We start from the raw sequence: 24,886 nt of genomic DNA on the forward strand, positions 1-24,886 counted from the left end.
GTGTGAAAAACTGTCAAAGAACCTGGAGTGGTGGCCCACACCTTTAATCTCAGCAACAGAGTATAGGACAGCCAGGGCTAGAGAGAACTTTCCTAACCAAACCATGACCCAAAACAACCCCCACCCCCGGAAAAAAAACCCAAGAGACAGGAAAAGGAACTATCAAAGAATTAAAAAAAAAAAAAAAATGAGTCTAGTGTGGTGATACAAGCCTTTGGTTCCAGAAGGCAGGAAGTAAGGACAGACAGATCTCTGAGTTCAAGGCTAGCAAAAAATACACAGTGAGACTCAACCGTCACAACCTCCAGAAGAATTTAACCTGCTGATGGTGTGACTCAACTAGTAAGATGTTTGTCTAGCATGCATAAAACTGTGGGTTTGATGTCTAGTACCACATAAAACTGGATGTGGGGGTACATGCCTTCCTTTAATTACAGCACTTGGAGGTGGAGGAAGAGGACCAGAAGTTCAAGGTCACCCTTGACTAGATAGCAAGTCTGAAGCCAGAGTGGGTTAAAGACCCTACCTCACAAAAGAAAAACAGATTTCAAGGTTTTCAGTCTGACTAATGTGGCTTGGGTCAAGTACCATATCATCTCTATCTACCTCCCCGAGAGCACCTGATCACAGGGTGTTATGGGTGAGACCTTTCAGCTGATGCACACTGTTGCAGCCTTGAGTCAGGCAATGTTCTCCCTGTAAATGTCCCTGCCATTTAAAAGGTCAGTTCTGGGATGTGAATAACCAGTGACTGACCATTGTATTAAAACAGAACTTCCACCAATCCTGACAAATTTCTCTGTTAAAATGAAGATAAATTATTCCTCAGTAAAGTTGAAGCTTCCAAATAAAGTGTTGCTAAAGCAAAGAGTGGAACCAAAAGGTAGGAGATGGACCCGATTCTCCCAGTAACCCCCAGGATGCCTTCTAGCCCTAGCTGAGGCATCTAGTCAAATTGAAACAACATGCTCCTCAGAATGACGCTAGGTGTGCGCTACCAATTTACTAACGAGAGATTTCTTTCACCCAAGTACTTTGTATGCACTAGATCCCAAGTTTCTCTTTCTTCCCTCCAACCCCCTCTGGTAGTACCAGAGATCAAACCTAGGGCAGAGGACCTGATCGGCAAGCACTTCACTACTGAGTGGATTCTAGGACAGCATGCTACTGCCATCCATGACCCCAGGGTACCACACTACCACACAAAACCAAACCAAACCCCACACAACAACAAAACACACATACTAAGAACCTTGGGGCCACTGAGCTGGCTCAGCAGGTAAAGGCACCTGCTACTAATGCTGAGGGCCTTTTCTATACCCAGGACCCACATGGTAAAAGGAAAAAACTTGTACCTGAAAGTTGTCCTCTGACCTCTACAGGCACAAGACGTGCCTGGGCCTATGAAGAAAATAGTGGGGGAGGAGCAAAAGGAAGAAGGGGAAAGGAAGAAAGGGAGAGAGGGAGGGAGAGACGTATATCCCTGGAGATAACTGTGGAAGTTGTGCTTCTAGCACTATGGTCTAAGTAAACTTCCTGGGGGAACTTCTTGGGATAGGTAAAATGAGTAAATGGATCTGGAAAAGGGATAAGGGCACATCCACTAACTAGATGTCGAAAGGCTTCTAAAGGTAATAATATACTTAAAGATTTTACTTGTGTGTATGTGTTAGCTTGCTTTTTATTGCTGTGGTAAGACCACAGGCAACCTGGGGAGGAAAGAGTTTTTATTTCATTTGCAACCTCCCTATTATAGTTCATCATTCAAGGAAGTCAGGACAGGAACTCAAGGCAAAAACCTAGATACTAGAACTGAAGCAGAGACCCCGGGAATGCTCTTTCTGTCCTGTCCTGTTTACTTACTTTCTTTTTCTTAGTTTGGTTTTTGTGACAGAGTCTCACTATGTAGCCCTGGCCAGCTATGTAAAAGCAGGCTGGTCTCAAACTTGAGATCTGCCTGCCTCTGCTTTCAGAGTGCTGGGATTAAAGGTGTGTGCTACCATGTCCTATACTAGTTTACTTCCTTATGGACTACTAACCACAGTGATCTGGGCCCTTCTGCAACAATCATCAGTCAAGAAAATGCTCTGTATGTAGGCAAATATGACAGGGACACGGTCTCAACTGATATTCCCTCTTCTCAAATGACTCTAGCTTATATAAGGTTGATAAAAAAACAAAAACAAAAACAAAAAAACCTAACCAACATCGTGTCTGCGCATCATGCCCACTGATGCCAGAGGGGGGGGGGTAGTGGTGTCAGATCCCTTGGAGCCAAAGTTACAGGCATCTGATGGGAGTGCTGGATCTGAACTTTGATCTTTGGATAGAGCATTAAGTGCTTCTGACCTCTGGGTCATCTTTCCAGCCCCAGATATTACTATTACTACACTACCACCACCAACTACTACTACTACTAGTACTACTGATATTTTAAAAAATAGTATTTCATATACTACTACTACGTCGTCCTCCTCCTCCTCCTCCTCCTCCTCCTCCTCCTCCTCCTCCTCCTCCTCCTCCTCTTCCTCTTCTTCTTCTTCTTCTTCTTCTTCTTCTTCTTCTTCTTCTTCTTCTTCTTTTTCTTCTTCTTCTTCTTTAAAAAATTGTATCTCATATAGGCCAAGCTGGTGTCTTAAGGTCCTGAATACTCTTGCCTCTGTTTCTTCTGTACTGAGATTAAAGGCATGGGCAACTATGCTCAGGCAATTTCAAGCTGAAAAAAGAAGAGTCCTAAAACAGTTATGCTCAAACAGTTATAGGGCCACCTACTGCTACTAAGGAGCAGGCTTATTCTGTATTAGTTGTGCTGCAGAGATGAGAGCAGGATAAAATATAAAGTAGACTGCTTCTTATCTCTTCCACCCCAAAGAGTCCAAGATCTAGTTTAACCCTTCAATTTATGAATGTGGCAATGAAGATAGCATTTAGATAGTATCAATCCCCCTTGCTGAATGACATGAATTTCACTCTACTCTTCATGTGCACTCTCTTAAGATTTAACCTCTGGATTACAGAATGTCAAACACATCCTTTAGATAACTGAAGGTTCTCCGGAAAAACTGAAGGTTTTTCTCATCACAAAATTAGAAAGGAATTCTTGAACAACTACTCTAAACCTTCCTCATTGGGAAGTCAGTATGTGGAATGTTATGCCAAGAGCTGGGCTGGACTCTGATATCACCAACACTTCTGACATCTGAAGGGTTAGTGTATACATTTTAGTTAGAAATGTCATTCTCCCAAGTGGCTTGCCAGATGTCTCATGTCCCCAGTCAGGCACATGTCCCTCTTTAGGGAATCACAGGGAGCACTCTCACAGAAGGTGTTCTCAACATTCATCTTCTTTTGGGGTACTCACTTAGCAGGCCTAACTGGAAAAGGCTGGGAGAGGCCAAGTCCAAGAATGACCCACACATCTGTGCCTGGAATGGATCAAACAATGCAAAAGCAATTCCCTAGGAAGCTAGCTGGGTGTTGAAACCTCAAAGGCATCCTGCAAGGCAAAACTGTATCAGCTCCTCTCACAGCAGAGACTGGAGACCCTGTAAAAGGCTGTGACAACTGTAGCCAAAGCCCACACTCCTTCCTCCAGGATGAAATGTCAAAGCCACAGATGAAGGCAGGCCCAGCTAATGTCACCTCCTCCTAACCTTTTAGATAGATGCTGATGGAATGAATAATGGCCCCATTGTTGCAGATATCTTGGTCTCCTTAAAAACAAGCTTAAAGCTGTGTGTATTAGCTCACACCTGCAATCCTAGCACCTGGGAGACAGAGGCAGGAGGATTGCCCAAATCTGAAGCCAGCTTGGACAGTATAGTGAAAGCTTGTCTCTAAAAACAAAAGGCATCACTCAAGCTTCCTCCACCCCATCTTGCATTCATCGCTAACACTGTGATTTTCTAGTTAACAATCATTCTCTCATGTTTCCAACAGAGCTTCAAAGGGGCCTTTCAATTAAGTTACTCATGCTCCTGGCACTCATCAACTTAGAGCACCTTGATTTAGGGCAAAACAGGAAGGCGGCTGTGTCAACCATTGCAGAGTGATAAAGAGTCTGGCAAGCCTGGGAAACCTGCATCCTAGCAAGCCGGGAATCTTGGACAGTGCAGCTGTGGGCAAGGTAGAAGAGGCTGCTGGATCCAGATACAGCTATGTGATGTTCTGCCTGAAATCTCATGCACACTCTCACTTTGCCAGAGTAATGGGCCTGGCCTTTGGGAGGAGGGGTGGCTGCTGACTGCAGCTGACCTCACCTAGGTCCTGCAGAGGTATTTTGGCAGAATCAGGTGGTGGAGGAGAGACAGCTGGCTTAGGGAAGCATCACAGCAATTCTTTGTCCTTTGAAATGAAGATCTGGACTCCCTATTTTATTTAAAGAACAGGTGTGTGCAAGCTAAAGCAGATAGTTAAAAAGATTGTCTATTTTTAACAGCAAAAAACACACTACAGAAGTTCTTTAGGTTTAAAATAAACAGAGAAACCAGGCATGATGGTACACATAATCCTAGCACTCAGGAGTTTCAGACAGGATGGATCACTGAGTTTGAGGCCATCCTGGGCTACATACAGATGGCCTCAAAACAAAATAAAACAAAACCCCACAACAAAATAAACTGAAAATCCTCTGGCATGTGTTTAAAACAAGCTCTAAACTTCCAATCCCTCCATGCCTATTTTGACCCTACTTTGACTAGCCTTTGAAGACAGAAACAACAGCACCATGTTCTTAGGAGGAACAGCATAAAGAAATGGACTTACCAACCTAGACTGTGTTTGAATGAACACAATGAATGGGTTCCTTGGTCTAAACATGTGCACATGAACAGTGAATACTAGCAACTTTCTTGCAAATTGGAATGGCAGCTAGAAGACTGGCCTCAAAAACTCGCCCATTCTTTGCACAGTGCTAGACTGGGCAAGGTAACGTGTTTATGTTGTTTTTGAGACCGTGTCTCATGTAGCCAGACTGGCCTCCAAGTCACTGTGGAATCAAGGGCTAGCTTTGAACTCATGGTTCTACCTTCACCTTCCAACAGCTGGAATTACAGGGAAGTACCACCATCCCCTGCTTGGGTAGTGTTTAATCTCTCTGAGACTTAGTCACTTCATCTCTAAGATAAAAATGAGCTCTGCTTCCTGATCCAGCCAGCTGTGAAGAAGTAAGCACTTCTTTCCCCACTGACACCACATCTGTTCCCATGTCTTCCCCACAACAGACCACACCCTCAAAATTTGCTCCAAGTATACTCATCTATAAAATAAAGGATGGGGTTTTAAAAAAATGCATAGGTAAAAACATACACCTACCAGTACACTTTCCATAATTTGGCATTCTTTTTCTGTTTCTGTGGCAGCCACACTACAGTCTGTACCCATATGAAAAGATTCTGGTCTTTGAATTCCACACTGTATCCCCATGAATCCTCCATTTTTAATTGCCTGCCTGCCTGCCTGCCCCTGGTGCTGCATCCGTGTTAGTTTTAAATTACCAATTCCTTAGGATACTTTTTTTTAGATGTCTCAGCTGAGTGTAAACTTTGTTAAAGAACTCCTCCACATCTAGTACCTCCCTGTCTGGTAACACTTAAAGTATATCCACGTTCAAGTTCAGAAGCTATCACAGAGGAACACTCACTAGCACATGTGGACACCTGCTGATGCCCTTGCACTAAACCAAGTGCTGGCTTCCTAAAGGGCAAAGCTGCTTGTACATGGGAGCATAACTACTTTCTTTAGAAGAGTAATCTTTTTAAAGATTTCTTTTTGTTTTATGTGCATGAGCATTTTGCTGCATGTGCCTCTTATTATCCACTGAAGCATCTCTCCAGCGCCAACAAATCTTATTTTAGAAGTCAAAAAAAGTCATATTAGTCCTGTTTTTTAAAAAGCAGTTTCACATAGCCCATATGAGCCTCAAACTCACTATGTCCCAAAGGTGACCATGAGCTCCTGATCCTCCTGCTTCTTACCTCAAAAGTGCTAGCTAGGATCATAGCAATTCAGGTATCTGATCTTATGGCTCACTGAGGGGGACTAAGCTCAGAAGCACACACTGAGGTTTTCTGAGCAAGTTACAAAGAGCCCTTATCACATTGCACTTGTCTGTCAAAACCAATATCCCTCTCAGGGATGTGGGCAGTCCAACTCCCCAGCTGGTTTTCATTCACACTAGAAACTTTAACTCCTTTCTAGGCCTCACAAAACGAGAGCTGTGTCCACACAAAGCCACAACAACCAGCCAATTCACTAAATCCAATGAAATAAGCCAATTCACTAGGGGAACACAAACTGTCAAACTGGTTACTTGGTGCCTTATAGACCAAACAATGTGTGATTCAAACAGTTCACTTTTCAATAGGTTGTCTTGTCATGTGGCAGCCACAGTAAGTAAGTGAAAGATTTTCTTTATCACTGTTTTGTCTTTTTATTAAACACAGGAGTAAGAACATTTCTGACAGAAGGGTAAATAGCCAATAATGTTTAGTCTTTAAATTGTAGTCAAACACACCAAATTTCAGCAAACTGAATGAGCCCCAAGGGTACAATTGTGGAGCAAGGCTATGCAGCCTGCTTTTTGGCTTTAAAATAAGAGCTGCTGGTCCCGATCTCATCTTTGCAAACGCACAGCCTTGGGAGACAGAGACATGAGCAGCAGCAGCTTTAGACAAAGCTCTATTCACAGCTGCCCAAGTGCAATCTTGGAGTTTCAATTTCATTCAGTTGAGTGCGGAAGGCTCCCACTGAGGGTGGGCTGCTGAATGGTTCCGTTGGGAAAAGGACCCAAGGAGCAGCATTGGCTTTACAGTCTGCACTTTCATTAGGAGAGATGAAAGCGTCCTTCTCTCTGACTATAGTTCTATAGTAAGGTACTAATCTAGCAAATTAGCAAGAGTACTGAGGAGTTTTGTTTTTTTTTTTCTTTCCTTTCTCCCTATCACATTGGTACCCAGAGCAGAGCTTCTGTTTATTAAGGTGGTTGTCAGGGTGAGCAAAGAACAAGTAGCTGGCCAGGCAGTGGTGGCGCACCCCTCTAATCCCAGCACTTGGGAGGCAGAGGCAGGCAGATTTCTGAGTTCGAGGCCAGTCTGGTCTACAGAGTGAGTTCCAGGACAGCCAGGGCTACACAGAGAAACCCTGTCTCGAAAAAACAAAACAAAACAAAAGAACAAATAGCTGAATGGTTGTGGGTTAAACTTGTATCAAAGAGGAAGTGGTGTGTTTAGGAGGACTGCAGCAGCCTCCTCCCTGGGTACAGTGCATGCTCCACCTGCTGCTGGACACATCACCTTATGCACTGCTCTAGCCTCATCCCTCTTTCAGGTCTAGTTTCATGGTGATAACCACCCAAACTTCTGGCCCACAACAGTCAGCCCTTTGAAGACCATGCTCCAGAAGGAGCCAGAGGAGAAATATTATATGCTCAAGGTCCAAATAAGAAAGCAAGGAGTTGGGATCTGACCCTACGTCTTCATTCTTGACCTCAGAGACTAATAGTGACCCCCACTCTACCTGAGTTATCCCAACATGAGCTCTGTCCACAAGACTTTAACCGGACAGACAGATGATCCATTCACAGTACCCACGTAGACCTGGCTGCCCTATCTGAGTGCTATGGCTTGGTCTAGAAGGGAGTTGGGAGCACTTCCCCAGCAGTCTGGCCTACAGGAGGGTCTGAGAGTGTTTCCCCCTCACTTGAAATAAATGTTGTACTGCTTTGTCATGCCAATAAAAATCAAAAGATAAATTCCTCATGGAGGGTGGCTTGTACTCTCTGCCCTGATGGTATCTTGCTCTTCCAGTAAAACAAGTGTCAGTCTGCATTCTCAATGGCAGCAGTTCTAACAGGAGGCCTGCTTTATGGCAAAGGCTTTCATCCTCTCCACAGCGATGAAAAACAGCCATGCTTGCTCCAAAGCACCACTCTCCATGTCAGGGAAACACAATGCCAGCTTCTACCCACACTTCCGTAAAGATACTCCTAAGATGACTGCTGGCATGCCACGGTTCTTGGACCAGAGGAATCATTTCAATCTGATTTGGAGAGGTGTGGCCTGGATAACTCAACACAGGCTGGAAGCTGGTACTTCAAGCCTGCTGATCTAGCAGCTGGGGACATATCTGGTCTCCAGCAGGCACACAGCTCAAGACGCAGAGACTAGCTCTTTCTAAGGAGTTAAGCCTTCACCACAGTGTGAGACCTAGAACTTGCTTGACAACTTTTAAAAAACTATTTGATTTTTTTTTTTTTTGGAAGGTTCCAGCCTGGCCTTAGAGCTGGTAGGATCCTCTTGTCTCTACCTCTTCAATGTAGGAATTACAGATGTATACCACCACACTTGGCTTTAGGTAGTCCTGGAACTGGAACCCAGTGCTTCTCAAAGGCTTGGTACATTCTCTAACAATTGAGCTACATCCCCAGTCTGAGAACGTGTTTTCAAAGCATCATTTGCAGTATTAAAAATATTGCCATAAGTCAGAAAGAGACTTGTAATTCAATGTGCTATTATGCCACCCTCCTAATTCCCAGGTGTGTCAAACACCCCCACAAATCAGAAGACTGTCAGCATTTGCATAAGCCGTTCCAGCAAGTTTTTTTTTTTTTTTTTTTTTTTTTACCAGGAGTGGAGGAGGAAGAAAGCCAAAACATTTAAAACACTCAGATTCAATATCATTCAGCAGGGGACCTTGGGTGGTGGGGAGACACAGGAAGGTTGGTTAGATTCCTAAATAAGAAATACTTTTACTGGATCTTCCCTCCATGTCTAGAAGAACAAAATCCAGAGGCAGCATGGGCCTCGAGTAGGCATGTAAGTTGTGGAATAACTAAATGAGAAGAATATAGTAACTAGAGATAGGGGCCGGGACTTATACAACACTGCTCTGCCCTTTCTGACACTGCACAGACAAGTAGGCCATGGAAGCCCCTGGTCAGTAGTGACCGAGAGAACTCTGCATGTCTAGGGTTACAATGGTGTCATCCTCCTGCATCTCCCGGGGCCATAGGCTACCACAATGGCTTCTACATACTCTTTCAGGACCCCAAATTATACAATATTTTGATAAGGTGTTTCATATAGCATTCATTTATGGCAACTGCACCCTTTAAGGCCCTTGTAAAGCCTCACACTGGTGGCTGATGTCTGCTGTTTCCTGGCATGGAGGAAGGTTTGTTTAATGATGGCCACAGGTTATTATATCTGTGTCAAGAGTCTCACCAAAAGGTCACCCTTCCAACAGTACTCGTATAACAAATGGTAGGAGGAGTTGGATGATACTTTGTCTCAAAGCCCAAGCCCTTTAAGAGGACAGGACACTGCCTTCAGCTCTCTGCCTCAACAACAAGCTATATAGTCTTTGGCAAGAAGACACTTCATCTGCTGCTGCATTAGGGACAGGCCTGACATGTAAACCACTACTAGTAACTTCTTCCCTCCCCTGTTGGTCCCTACCATACCTGTGGTCCCTTAAGTTTAGAGATTCATTGATTGAAGCAATGACTGCAGAAGGATGTAGTGAGGAACATGTAAAAGTCGCACTTTTCAAATATAAACTCCATGCTGAGACTTTTTGCCATTTCAGCACTTTCATTTATTCCTCACTAATGTAAACTGCTGCACCCTTTGTGATCAGCATAGGAAAGAAGGAACGTGGGAACGTCATATAGATAGATGATGAATGTTCAGGACAAAGGGTGCAAATCTGCAATCTTTAAGGGAGCAAAGGGAATCCATAATGTCACTGGCTTAGCCACCTCTCAGGACACTGAAGGGCTCTACACCATCTGCTCACTTGGGTAATTACTGCTCTAGGTGAAGGCAATTCCATGAGACCTGCCAGTAGTAGATATCTAATACACAGGCTGACTCTTAACACCAGGCCAAAGAATGAATGTACTCTCATGATCATGAGCTCTCACATCCAGTATTTTTTTAAAAGCCAAGTTGTCCTTGAATAGTTTTTATCATCACTCAAATCTCAGAGATGCTGTGCAAACCTCCTAACTCATCCTAAGTCAGGTCTTACCTTGGTGTTCCTCCTTAGACTTCGAAGGATATTCCTCCTCCTGGGGTCCTCATCTGTTTCATATGGAATGACAGCATTGTCCCCTTTATAACCTTGGGATGCCTGGTCCTCCTCTTTCTTTCGGATGGGTCCCAGCTCATCATCACTCCCGACACTGAAGCTGGTGCGGTAACTAGCAAACCGCCCCAGGCGAGTGCATCTCGTCCTGTACAGCACAGGTTTACTCACTGCAGATACCTTGCGGCCTCGCTCTAGAGAACTTGTGTCCATCTCACTGTCAGAACCATTACCACTGCCATTGGACTGGGCTTTGTTGATGTTCCGAATGGTAATGATCTTGCCCTGGGTGCTGTCATGTGGCACTGAGTATATGTTTTCTTCCTCATTCCTAGGCTTGACCACAGCATCCATGGGCTCTGCATAGTCAGAAGGATCAAACCCATCCTGAGGCATCCAGGGGCTAGAAGACATAGACTTCCTCTGTCCTTCCCGATGGCCTTGGTCTAAGTAAGATAGATCTTTTGTGATATCAAAATGCACAGGAGGCTTTGGTTTGACTGGTGGAGGTACTTTGTTGTTCAGTTTACTCTCAAAATTGCTCATTATGAAAGATAGCCCATCATTTCCCTCCAGTTCCATAGAGAACTTGGAATGATCTTTGGACAGGGAGGGCAATGTCGTATCTTCCCGAAACAGGTGGTACGATGGAGGCTCCACATCTTCTTCTGAGTCCTGTAAATTTGAGTTGCAGAGGGGTGACCCAGCTCTGGGGGAGTTGAACACCTCCTCAGTGGTGCTGCAGGCTTCAGCCACATTATCATACATGTGTGTGGCCTCAATTATGTTCTTTTTCTCCACCACATCTTTAAAAAAGGGATGAAAGAGCTCAAGTTTATGCTGGGGCTGGCTACAAGGGATACTTGTAAATCTCCCATCAATTTCTTGTGCAATTTCCTCTCCCTCTGTTAGCTGCTCTCGACTTAAGTCATTGTCCAGGACATCTATAGCGCCATCAGTGAGTGCGACAAGCTGGATGGGGATAATATCCTGCACTTCACAAAGAAAGGCACGTAACATTGCCAAGGAGGCCTTACGTTTGGCTGAATAAAAAACAATGTACCCATGAACCAACCGGCTCTTTCGGATGCTAAATGAGGAATGGTATGAAAGAACAGATAGCTCAATGCGCTTCTTGTGTAGTCCAATTGGAAGTTCAAGTAAAACAGAGTTGCTGCTCCCACAGTGCGAAGATTTACAAGTTTGGGACTGCAGGACAGGAGAGAGAATGTCATCTGCACTAAAGGGATCACCACACATCAGACACATGACAATTCGAAGGTCCACATCAGCCAAATCTTTGATACTAGCAGTAGAGCTAACCAGGTTTAAGTTGCGCTTAGAGTCCAGGAGTCCCTTCAGAACTTGACTGATCTGCTTCTCATTAATGTTTCGTCCATAACCAATGCCAGCAGAAGCAGGATCAAGAAAGACACACTGAAGTTTGCTGGCAATCTGCTGACCTTGCTGTATCAAGCTGTGCAGAGTCTCTCCACTTGTGTCCCCTCTCTTGTTAACTAAAATTAAGGTCAAGGGGAGATGGACTAAGTGATTATCCCGCCTGCCCAGTGTAGACTCTCTGCTCTTCTCTATACTTTCAACCACATAGGACAGTGACTCCTTTGAATTGTAAAGGCAGAGACAGCCATGGGGTTGGAAGGTTGGTGTCTGGAAAGAGTTCACAGGAAGCCGGACATTCCCCTCTATTGGCCTCAGAGAAAGCTCATACATTTTACCATCTATCACATACTTGTCATCATTTGTACAAAGAGCTCGAATTTCATTGGCCAACTCTCTGGCAAGGCCATCTTTGCCTAAGATAACCAAATTGATCCTATCAATATTAGGGTCAGAAAGAGAGTTCTTCTGATTCCTATCAGATGGTCGGATAAAGCGAGAACTGATCAAGTGTTCAATCTTAGCATCTACACAAGCTGGACAGCTTGGGCATGTCTCCTTCGTCGGGTGGTACACAAAATGAATGTGCTTCAGAATGAGGGCATCACGCTCTGCCTGGAGCTTCTGCAATGCTTTAAATCGTTGTTCTTCACCCAGAACATCCTGGATGACACCCATCTTTTCCTTGCTGGGTTTAGCATCCAGCTCCAGCTCATAAAATAATTCTGAATACTCCAAAAGCAACTCTTGGAACTCTTCCTTTGCCCGGTCTATAATCTGCTTTTGGTGCTTGCCATAGATGTCCATATACACAGATTCTTCCAACCACTGGTAGAATTCTTCATTCATAATAAAACTACGAGCTTCTTCCCAAGGTTTCCCTGGAGTTATGAAAGGAGAGGTCTCCAGGTTTTCTTTGAAAGCCCTTCGCATCTCAGCTCTCTTCCTCTCATTCCTCAGCTTCTCCAAGTGGGTCTCATACAACTGCTCAGCAGGGACAGTATCCATCAAGTCAAAGGGAATCCGTTCATTTTCCATGTTGTCAATGTGGCTGGTGGCATCCCATGGTGTTTCTTCAAGTACAACAAACCACTTTAAGAACTCTGGCTTGGTCTCTAACAGCTTTTTTGCTTTAATGCAGCTCAGGTGGTCCACTTCATCTAGATTAGGTATGAGGGCTTCAAAAGCCAATGGCAGAGCTGCTAGGTACAGCTTTCTCCGACGTTCAATATGCTCATGCTTGAGGCGGTGAATGTGTTGGAGGAAGAGCTTCTTGGCCTTCTGTGTCCCTTCCAGGTAGACATAGTCCTGGTACTCAGGGGAGGCCTGCATCTTTCGGCTGACACTCAGCCAGTTCTCATTGTGATTTTTCACAATGCGGCTCACCAACCACTCATACTTGTCCTTTGCTGTAGCTATCTGCTGACTCTGCTGTTTGAGGGCTTCAAAGTAAGGGATGATTTTTGTCTTCCCTCGACTCTTATCAATGAGTTGCACTAAGGTGCTGAAAGCCAAGTCCACATTCACATTGGACCTTGCAGAGGTCTCTACAACCTGGAGGTTCTTTTTGCTTAAGGCAAAAGTATGTGCATCTCTAATGTACCGCTCAACGCCCTCATCACACTTAGTCAGGACTACCACTATGGGCTTTTTTGTTTTTGCAAGCTGATTGTAGAGATTGGAGACAAACTTGAGCTGGTCATCAAAGTTCCTGTTCATGCCCCTGCTAACATCGATGCCCAGAAGGAAACCGTCAACCAGCAGCTTCCCATCTGGCATCTGTTTCTGCTCAAAGTCTTGCTCCAGCCCCAGCTGGTCAGTGCAAAAATACATAAGTTTTTCAGCTGAAGCAAGCTTGGTGGCTGCAGCTCTCTTGATATAAGGCTGCAGTGCCGTGCTTCGATGAGGTTGAAAAGTCTGATCGTCAATAAACTCAGTCTGCTCCACAATGTGCATCTTACATTCCACACAGTCCTCCAGGGAGCGGCTAACTTCTCCCCAGTACAGAAAGTGGTCATTATTGACCACCCGCCCACCAAAGTCACTGGTGCTGAGGACGGAAGTGTGGTCCAGGTGAAACTCATCAGCACTTGGGCGCACAAAGCGGTTACATAGACAAGACTTCCCAATGCCGCACTGGCCTTTCTCCTTCTCAGTGCCTGACAATCCCACCACACTGATGTTGTAGGTGGGGATTCGGACATCTTGCTTTCTTGCCATCATCATCTTCGAAACATCCTGCCACAATCAGCCACTTCCAAGATCAGATTAGTGTTCTGCAAGTAGAGTGAGGGCTTCTTAGCAGTACCAGTGGACACTGGCTGCCCAAGCAGGACAAATGTCAGGTCCCATAGTGTTCTAAACCAGTATAATGTCAGTTCTTCCTACTTCTCATCGCCAAATAGCCAACATGTCTGCCTAGATGGAGACGAAAAAGAAAAACCATCAGCATCCAAACTATTTTAACCACTGGATTAAAATTAAAATATTTTTTAACCCAAAAAATATTTAGTAAACCTAATGTGTTAGGCCTTGTGCTAGGTGAGTGATTAAGGCTGACATCAAAATTGTTGAAATGGCTCTGGGGGTAAGGGTATTAGCTGCGTAAGCCTGACAACTCAAGCTCTATTTCTGGATCCCACAGAGAAAGGAAAGAACCAATTTTTCAAAGTTGTCCTCTAACTTTCACACATGCTGTGGCACGTGCATGCCTATACAGGAGGCTGTGCACACATACATTACACAAAATGATAATAGTAAAAAGGCTTAGATCAATGTGTTTTCAAACACGTATAATCCAGACCAGGACAGGTGGATATAAAGAAAGAGAGTGTAAAACGCTAAGGTGACAAGTGAGTCTGGAGGAAATGCGGCTAACTCTAAAGTAGGGTGGATACAAGGTGGGCAAGAAATCTTTTTTTGCTTTATTTTTTTGAGGTAGGATTTCTCTGTGTAGCTCTGGCTTTCTTGGAACTGATCTGTAGACCAGGCTGGCCTCCGACTCAGAGATCTACCTCTGCCTGTGTCTCCAAAGTGCTGGGATTAGAGGTATGTGCCACCATGCTTTGCTGGGCCAGAAATGTTACAAATAACTAAATAACTAACTAACTAACTAACTAACTAAATAAATAAATAAATAAATGTGGTGGGACATTTTCACAAGGACAAGTGTCATCTTTTACGGTGTCATCTTGAAGGGGCTCCCATAAGTAAAGTCTCAGATAATCTGAGAAGCAAAGGCATTGTACAGTAATGAATTACAATCCACTGCAAAATAAATATGAACTAAAGTCTAGTTATTGGATCAGATATGAGTCACGGCAGACAGTTAAATACAGGGGAAATCTGGAGGGGGCAGGATGCTGACAGCTAAGTCAAGTGCCTCCTAAGACTACTTATTGATTACCAGGAGAAAGCTCTTAACAATAATTACAATGGAGAAACACATGCAGAAATTACAATGGACAACACCTTTACTCGGTAATCAAAATCCACATCAGTGTGGTGTGGAAGCACTTAGGAGACTGAGGCAGGAGAAACAGCAGGTCAAGAGTAGCCTTGACTACAGTGTGGGAATGGGGATAGAAGAAAAAGGAGAAAGGAAAGAATGAACCTGGAAGACTCATAACCTTGCTTTCAAATTTACTACAAAGCTACAACAATCAAAACAGTCCTGCAGTGACATAAAGACAGACCAATGGAAAAGAAATTGAAAACTCACACTAAATCATCATATATATCACTGAGTGACTTTTTTAAAAAACAGGCTGGCCTCACACTCCCAGAGCACCTGCCTCTGCCACCATGCGTGGCTTGACAAGGATGTTGAGATCATTCATTGGGAAAAGGACAGACTTTTTACCATTTGGTGCTGGGAAAGGTAGATCTTCACACAGGAAGGGACAGAGGTAGGTCTTTATCTACACCACATACAGAAGCTAACCTTAGGCAGGGGGTGTGACTCAGATGTAATAATATTTGTATAGCATTTGCAAGGTACTGAGTGGTGAGGCATGCTTTTAATCTCAGCAATGGGAAACTCTCTGTGAACTCAAGGCCAACCAGGTCCACATAGCAAGCTCTAGAGTCCCCAAGACTACACATTATAACTCTGTCTCAAAAACCAAAACCAAACCAAACCAAAACAAAAACCCAAATAAACAATAACTCTGAATGGATCAAAGACCTAAAACTACAAAGCATAGAAGAAAAACTAGGGCAAAAGACCCTCCCCACACACACCTAGCACTGGTGGGTGGTGCAGAGGTGAGCACTGGTCACCAAACCTGTCAAATAAGATATAACCCCATCAGGCTGATCCCAACTGTAGAGGTACATGGTAGCATGCATTCACATACCCATCTTACACGTGCACATACACACAATATACACACTTAAATTTGAAAAAGATTTAACAGACTTAATATAGTGTTTCTATCTTAAGAGCTATAAAAATCAGAAGTGTAATGATGCTGGTTGCAATGGATGAGGGATATAGTGAACAAGGACCCTGCGTTCACATGTGGGATGAAGTCACAGGGATGGGCCATAGTAATGGCTACATATTATGAATAGATTGAAAACTTATGAAATGTGTACTAAAAAAGGCTAAGACTAACTTTGTGTTACACATCTTTTACACAGTAAAATCAATGTGGGTGAGAGGATGAAGCTCAGTGATAGAACACTTAAGAAGAATGAATCAGGGGCTGGCAAGATGGCTCACTGTGTAAGAGCACTGACTGCTCTTCCAAAGGTCCTGAGTTCAAATCCCAGCAACCACATGGTGACTCACAACCACCTGTAATGAGTTCTGACGCCCTCTTCTGGTGCATCTGAAGTCAGCTACAGCATCCTTCCTTATGATAATAAAGAGATCTTTGGGCCAGAGTGGGGTTGACTGGAGTGAGCAGAGGTCATAAAATTCAATTCCCAACAACCACATGAAGGCTCACAACCATCTGTACAGTTACGGTGTGCTCATATATATACATAAAATAAATAAATAAATCCTTAAAAAAGAGAGAGAGAGATCAGCAGTGTGACTTTGGCGCTGTCTCTCAAAAAAAAATACATAGAAAGAAGAATGAATCAGAAAAAATAATCAATACTTGTGTATATAAAATTGATGGCTATACTGAGATAAAGTATCCCTACTTTTAGAGAAATCATACTAAAGTATTTTGGGGAGGGGGAAAGGAGAAAAAATGAATGTAAATGTTCAGGAAAAAAAAATCTATTTTAAAGAGAGTAAGAATGCCAACAAGGGACTAGGGCTATGGCTCAGTTAGTAAAATGCTTACCTAGTATGAATGAAACCCTGGTCTTGATCCTCACACAACCTGGAAGTGGTAGTGTTGCCTGTAATCAAGTGTAAACACTTGAGAGATGTGGGCAGAAGATCTGGCTATGCAAGTTAATACCCAAAGCCAGTCTTAGGCCAACATGGGCCACATGAGAACCGTTCAAAACAAAATCACTGCAGAGGAATAAAATGTTAATAGGTAAATCTGGATTAAGTATGTGTGCTGGCTAGTTTTATGTCAACTTGACATAAGCTAGAGTTATCTGAAAGGAAGGAACTTCAATTGGGAAAATACATCCATAAGATCCTGCTGTAAGCAATCTTCTTTTTCTTTTTTCTTTTTTGTTTTTCTGAGACAGTGTTTCTCTGTACAGCCCTGGCTGTCCTGGAACTCACTCTGTAGACCAGGCTGACCTCGAACTCAGAAATCTGCCTGCCTCTGTCTCCCAAGTGCTGGGATTAAAGGCAGCAGCAATTTTCTTAATTAACTTTCTGATTGATGTGAGAGGGCCCAGACTATTGTAGGTGGTACCATCCCTGGGTTGGTGGTACTTGGTTCTAAAAGAAAGCTGGCTAAGAAAATCATGATCTGCACACATGGGCTCTGGAATCCACTATTCTATGGTACTGATATTTACTTGCACACTCAAGTATAACTGTGTGACTGCCGAGACTATAGCCCAGCAGTCTCCTGATACTATCTAAAATAGCAAGCCGACCAATCTTGTGAATCTCATTTGCACCTGTTAGGAAGCTGGCACTTCTATAAACTTCATGTTTTGTGTACTTCACAGAAATGTTAAGAAAACAGATCTTTTCTTTAAACCCTTTAAAATTATTTATTTTATGTGTATGAGTGTTTTGTCTGTATGCATGTATGTGCAGTGCACCCTGTGAAAGCCTGATGCCTGTGGAGATCAGAAGATGTTAGATTTTCCAGAAATGGAGTTGTGGATGGTTGTGAGGCACCATATGGATACTGGGGAAAAACTTAGGTTCTCTGCAAGAGTAACAAGTGCTTTAAACTGTTGAGCTATCTCTCTAGACCAGTGGTTTTCAACCTGTGGGCTGTGACCCCTTTAGAGGTTAATCAACCCTTTCACAGTGCCTAATTCCATTGGAAAACACAGATATTTACTTTACCATTCACAGCAGTACCAAAATTACACCTTATGAAGTAGCAATAAAAATAATGTTACAGTTGAGGGTCAGTACAACATGAGCAACTGTAGTGAAGAGTCACAGCATTAGAAAGGTTGAGAGCCACTGCTCTAGACATCATTTTATTGTTGTTGTTTTGCTTTTGTGTAGTGGACACGCTGAGCAAACGATCTGCTGCTGAACCATTCCCTTCCCAGCCCCTTCAACTGGTGGATTAGAAGCAAGCTCTCTGATAAGCCATGTCCCTGGCTTTCTTTTCTTCCTCCTCCCCTTTATTGTTCCAACTTGCTATAATCCTCCTGCCTCTGCCTTTTACTTTGACACAGGGTCTCACACAAAAGCCTTGAACTCTATGTTCCTCCTGTCCCAGCCTCTTAGAGGCGTGAGCCACTGGACTAAGTAACACCACATTTTATTCTAAGAGACAAAAGAGAGACACTGCTGTCTATTGAGATGACACCCTCACAGGTGGTCATGGGTCACTTCTAAACATTCTTCATAACAATTTGAAAAGCCAGAACTTCTAAAGAAACCTAAGGTGTAATATGTAAAAACTATTTCAAAAAAGAAACCTCAAGGATAGTGTGTAGAGCCTATACATGACAAGCTTCAAGTCAGGCTACAGAGTGAGCAGGAACAAGCAAGGCACCTAAGAGAAATCTTTCGCCCCCACTTCTCTAAATGGCTACCACAAAAAAAAGAGCTGCTTGTAAATATCTCAAATGTATTTAACTCCCTTCCAACACAGGACAAGAAAGAGCTATACAAAAATCAGCAAGCTTGGCATGGGGATCTGTAGTACATACAGTTTAATCGGTGACAGAGCTGGAGAAGGACTGCTGATGAAGCCCCAAAAGACTAGGGTGCTCATCCCAAGGGACAGGGGTCACGATGTCTCAAACTTACCTATCTTGAAACATACTTAGCAACAGGGTCCTCCTTGAACTGACTGCAGTATGCAACTGGCAATCTATGACTCAGCTCTCTGTACAGTGGGTCTAATAACAAATCCCTTCCCAGAAACCTCAGCGGAAAATGAAACAACAAAAGATTGCATCAAATTTGAAGTAAAAATGCACCATCATCAGGTCAATCCTTCCTTAGTCATAATTTTCAAATGAAAAGAACAGTCAACCTTGAAGAGGACAGCCACTAATATGTATGTAGTTTTGCTGCTATTTTGAGACAGAGCCTCAGTATACAACCCAGGCTGGCCTTGAACTCCAACTCCTGCTTCTGACTGGTATATGCCACTATGTCTGAATGCAACTGATAATTTAATCTCCAAATTATGTCCACAGCCAAAAATGTTACCAAAACTTGAAAATCAGGTGGCATGGAAATAGTTAATTTTTAAACACCTGCTAACTTCTACTTGTTAGAAACCTAATAAGTTCCTTAATGTAACTGCACTCTCAGCTTTGATGTCTGGATAGTGCAGTTTTACTAGTTCCTCAATTGGACTGAATTACACAGTAAACAAAGCTGGTTGTAAATCTAAAGATGTCTCAAACACTTAGTTTAGAGGAAATAACTTTAAGTGCCTGGCCACATACACATTCAACTTTTCAAAGAGGTGGTTAAAAAAAAATGTAGCTGAGCCATTAATCTCAATGATCACAAGACCATAAAGAGAGCACAGAGAGCAAGGAAGGTAAGTCCAAGACTTCATGACGTCCAGTGTCCTCAAACTTACATCTGGTAAGAAACAAAACCCTTAATGGGCAACTAAGGGAACAAAACTGAATGTCCATCCCAGTGTTTTCTAGCACTAGTCCTTTCAAAAGAGTCACAACAGAGGAAAAACACATCTTTAAAACTAGCCCAGGGACTAGAGAGGTGACTCAGTGGTTAAAATACTTTCTGCTCTTGCAGAGGACCTGAGTTCAATTCTCAGCATCCACATGATGGCTCACAACCACCAGTAACTCCCTAGCATTCATATAGTGTACTTTCATACAGATAAACTAAATCTAAGAATAAATAAAACTAACCCAAACTGCTATGATGACTCATTCTTGTAACCTCAGCGCCCAGGAGGCTGAGGCAGTAAACTGCTGCAAGCTCCTGGTTACCCTTAGCTACATAACCCATTTCAAACAGTAAAAGCAAATAAATAAAGATGTATTTAAAAACCAGGGTAAAGACAGTAGTAACTCCTTGTATCACTGAATTCTGTACTAGGAAAGCCAACAAAATACAAAGCCTAAAAGCTTAATACTTGTGAGGAATCAAGTTAATTACCTCAGAGAGGAGGGTCCTTCAGGATTATTTTCAACTCTTTATCACAAGTGTTGTGCTGCTGTAAAGATCCTGCAAACACCTGTGTGTTCTGCAGACCCTATCACAGAATGTCTCTAGTATGTGTAGCACTGACTCTAAACTAGAGCATCTTTTCTACAAGGATACTCTTTACTCATCATCCAGAGTAGGGAGCTGCACCACTCCCAAGACAACACCAGAAATGCCACTGGGACCCCAAAGTACGTGGACTACTGCTGCCCAGGGATTGTAACTGGAGGTGTATTTCCTGACAAATTTCCTGACCCCCTCACCCCACACACACACACCATCCATAGTAACACATGCTTCTCAGCTCTGGTCTTGACTAACCCACAAGACACAGAATTCTAACCTCTATCCATAATCAAAATTACAGTGTCCAAATATGAGAATATGTAACAACCTCCAAATGCCACCAACTACAGCTAGGAAGAAATCATTTCATGGGCCATTACTCTTGAAAAGCACAACACAGCACATGCTACTGTCATTCCTTCATCCTAGTCAGGACAAGAATGAAAACACATGTAAGCAGCACAATGGAAAGGCATCTCCTAAACCTCTTCCACCTCAGTTTCTGAGTGTGTTTCAGAGGCATCAGTCATGATCAGCCAGTAGTAAAGCGTCTGTTATTCAGCTGCAGAGAAGCTGGCAGAAGAAAGATATATATATATATATATATATATAGGCAGCACAGAAGGAAGAAAAAAAAAAAAAAGCAAGCAGGGAGCACAAAGCAGGTGTCACAGTGCACATCTATAACCCCAGCACTCAGGAGACTAAGCAGAAATACAAGTTCAAGGTTTGCTTGGGCAACTTAAAATTAGAAGAAAAAAAAAACCCAAAAAAATTAAAAAAAAAAAAAAGTGGGGCTACATCTCAGGGTTAGAGTATTTGACTAGCATAAAAGGCCATGGGTTCAAACTGCAATGCCATTAAAAGAACAACAGCCCTCAGTGACAGTAACCCCAGCCCCCAGAAGGCAGAGTCAGGAGGACTATTGTTATTCAAGACCCAGGCTAGGCTACAAAGCAAGTTCAGGCTGCAGAGTTATAGAAGACACTGTCTCAAACAATTAACATCCCCAAAACCTGGGGGTCAGAGAGATGGCTGTGATTAAGAGCATCTACCAATCTTCTGGAGGACCTAGGTTCTATTTCTAGAACCCACAGAGCAACTCAAAATGGTCCATCATTCTTTCGGGGGATCTGGCCTCCAAAGAAACCAGGCACACATGCACATGGTATATATGTACATGCAGGTAAAACATAAAATTAAAAACAAAAAAATTCAGAAGGGGCGGATACCACCCTTCTCTGAGGAACTACTAGCAGTTATTAGTTGGTGGGATAGAGAGAATCATTTTCTTCAGTAGTGTAGGGCATGATCCAGTAAATACTGTCCCACCTACGTTCAAGAAAACAAAAGATAGGAAAGGGGGAGGGGTTTCAAACAGGAGTTGGAGAGAAATGAAAGTGGATAATGGGGCAAAAATGATCAAAGTAAAGCCGGGCAGTGGTGGTGCACGCCTTTAATCCCAGCACTTGGGAGGCAGAGGTGGGCAGATTTCTGAGTTTGAGGCCAGCCTGGTCTACAGAGTGAGTTCCAGGACAGCCAAGGCTACACAGAGACACCCTGTCTCGAAAAACCAAAAAAGATCAAAGTATAATAATGGAATATATTGGGGGGGGGGGTGGCAAGATGGTTCAGCGGGTAAGAGCACTGACTGCTCTTCCAAAGGTCCTGAGTTCGGATCCCAGCACCCACATGGTGGCTCACAATTACCCATAATGAGATCAGACGCCCTCCTCTGATGTGTCTGAAGACAGCTACAGTGAATTACGCCGGAGTGAGCAGGGCCGGCAGAAGGTCCTGAGTTCAATTCCCAGCAGCCACCCACATGATAGCTCACAGCTACAGTGTAGTCATACACATAAAATAAAATAAAATGAAATAAAAATAATGGAATGTATGGAAATTAACAAATAATAAGTTTTTAAAAAGTTGTTGAAAAGCAAACAAAAAGAACACTACTCTGCTCTACTGAACTGCTGAATTTAACTCAAGAAAACCTTTTTAAAAGCCCAATGCTTTCATTTTCGAAGTAATAGGGAGTAAGGTAAGATTTATAGTTTTTGCTTTTCGTTTGGAATAGTAGAAACTGGAGATGAAAAGACAGAAGTACAGTCCAAAGTTGTCATCCACACATGAAACCCATTGACTTAAAGACAGAGCAGGCAAGCATACTAAGTAGATGTGATAATCTTTTGAACTTGAAAGAGATATGGAGGGTGTCTTGTTTCTGGGAATCAGAATTATAAGGAGGTTTTAAGTAATACCTTTAATTCTACTCATTTGCTTACCATGAGTGTCTTACTAAATAACTTGTCAAAAATCAACATGCCAACGCCCCCAGGACTGTACAAAAGAAAGGTCCCCAGGTCCCTGGTACACTAACTTCCCCCTCTTCTGTAGACCCAGAAACAATTTTTATGTCACTCTACTTACTCTTCAGAACTGAGAAGAGTCCTACCTAGCTCAATCTAGCACTTAGCTACAATGCCAAGTCAATGCACTGAGTCAGGAAATGCAGTGACTGGAGATGCTCAGCAGTTCTTAGCACTTAATGGTCTTACAGAGAGGACTTGGGTTCAGTTTCCAGCACTCACATGGCAGCTCACAACCATCTATTTTTAACCCTGGTTTTAGGGGATTCCCCTCCTTTCTTCTGACCTCCGCAGATACCAGGCACAAAATGTATATGGTGCACAGACATACATGCATGTTAAAACACTCATACATATAAGATTAAGGTTTTGAAAAAAGAAAAAAATTAAAATAAAAAAAAATTAAATGATGTCTGCCTCCCTTGATGTTACTTTACTTTTTGAGACAGGTTCTCAAATTGGCTTCAAAGTGGCAATGCAGCTGAGAACAACCTTGAAACAATCCAGAGTTACTGGTATTATAAGCATATGTCACCTCAGCCAACGGATGGAGAGCTAATCAAGGGTTCATTTTTTACTAGGCAAAAAACCAAGTGAGCCTTACCACCAGTCTCATATTTCTCTTAATAATATTGCCACCTAAACTCTTTACCCAACAAATTACCATATTCTAATGAATTAATTATCTCATATAAAAGAAAACCCTACTTGAGCATGGGAACTATAATTCTACCTTTCAACCCAATACAAACTGAAATAATAGTATCTGGATGTGTTTGTTGTGTGGAAACCATGGGTTTACAAAGAAGAAAAGAGTCTGGCAGGCAGCAGAGAGCCCTACAGGCTACAGATCTGCCTCCCTTCTGTGGGAAGGAAAGGTCCTCACAGCTGGAGAATCTATACTGGGCTTCTGATTCAGAGAATCTTTGAAATGGGTCCTCTGGGTTTGAAGGAAGACTAAGCTGATTCTGGTCTGGAAACCATCATGAGACAGGCTGTTTTTGGCCACTGTGCATGAACACTTGAAGCCATGCTATTCCCTCTGCAGACTCCAGAAAGCCCAACCAACAAAGCGCCAGGAATGCAAGGCTTTCAATCAAGAACTGAAAAGTCAGATGTCTGCTTTGAAAATACTCTTGCCTAAAAAATTAGTTTTTAAAGAGCATCTACCAAAGATCCTGACACTCTCTTCACAATATCTGCCAACACCCCCTCTCCATTTGTTTTCCTGAGTCTTGGTAAAGGGACCCTGAATTCTAGGGTTGGTGACAAGACTACAATGATGCTCTTGCCACCCTAGAAACCCCACATTCAGTAAAGACAGTCCTTTTTCCACCCATAACATGATTCTCAAGCTTTGAGGCCAGCCAAACTTACAAACTGGTCCTAAAGCAACATTTTAAAGCCAAATTATTCAGAGGATAGAATCAGATTCCCATGATCAATGAAGTGGGTTGTTTCAGCAAAAGCACTTCCTTAAACTTTATCCTCAGCAGCTGAAACCAGGCAACTTCAGAATTCTAGCCAGCCTAACTGATCAAAGTATAAGACAAAAATAAACAAAGACAAAGTCAGAAGCTGGTTCATTGTATCTCTCTGGGTTACCTGCCTACTATGTTATAAAATATGTATTTGATTTTATTCCTGTCTCCTGGCTTACTTCTACAATCTTTGGAATCTTCACAGTCGTAAACGTTCTTTTGTATGCTGATGGCTTTAGAAGGGAGGCAGCTCAAAGGGAAAAAAAACAGGGCAGGATTAGAGTGAGTTCTGGGGCTCCAGCCTCTACAGAGCTGAACACAGCCAATGATCTAATTAATCGTGCCTACCTCCTGAAGCCCCATAAAACCAAAGAGGGCTCAGCTAGCTTCATACAGCTGACAGCACTGAAGCTCAAGAAGGGCAGGCGTGTGGCCACTCTGCATCCCCTCCATACCTCACCTGTGTGCTTTGAAACATCACCAGTGCTTCCCTGAGCTTTGAGGACCACACTAGCAAATCAACCAAGAGGCTGTGGGTAGACTGGTGTACAGTCAAGAGCACAGTACAATAGAACACTGAGAGTTACAAGAATCTTGATGGACTAAGCCCCAAACCTGAGAGGTGACGTGATCCCCAGAGACATAGTATCAGGGCTGCATTGAGTCTGAGGGACCCACAAGTGTCTGCTGTTTGCTTGATGGGAGATGGGGGTGGGGAATAAGGG

The 24,886-nt window shown here is 43.1% G+C and overlaps 1 protein-coding gene across 1 annotated transcript in view; it reads right to left on the bottom strand.

Moving 5' to 3' along the window:
• The window catches only part of Arhgap35 (Rho GTPase activating protein 35), a 117,099-nt gene that overhangs the window by 50,319 nt on the left and 41,894 nt on the right, over positions 1–24,886 (bottom strand). The window contains exon 2 of the mRNA XM_031385455.1: positions 10,030–13,902. Coding sequence (XP_031241315.1) covers positions 10,030–13,710 — 3,681 coding nt within the window. The 5' untranslated portion in view covers positions 13,711–13,902. The remainder of the gene's footprint in view (positions 1–10,029; positions 13,903–24,886) is intronic.

Source organism: Mastomys coucha, unplaced genomic scaffold, assembly GCF_008632895.1.
Source record: "Mastomys coucha isolate ucsf_1 unplaced genomic scaffold, UCSF_Mcou_1 pScaffold21, whole genome shotgun sequence".
NCBI lineage: Eukaryota > Metazoa > Chordata > Mammalia > Rodentia > Muridae > Mastomys > Mastomys coucha.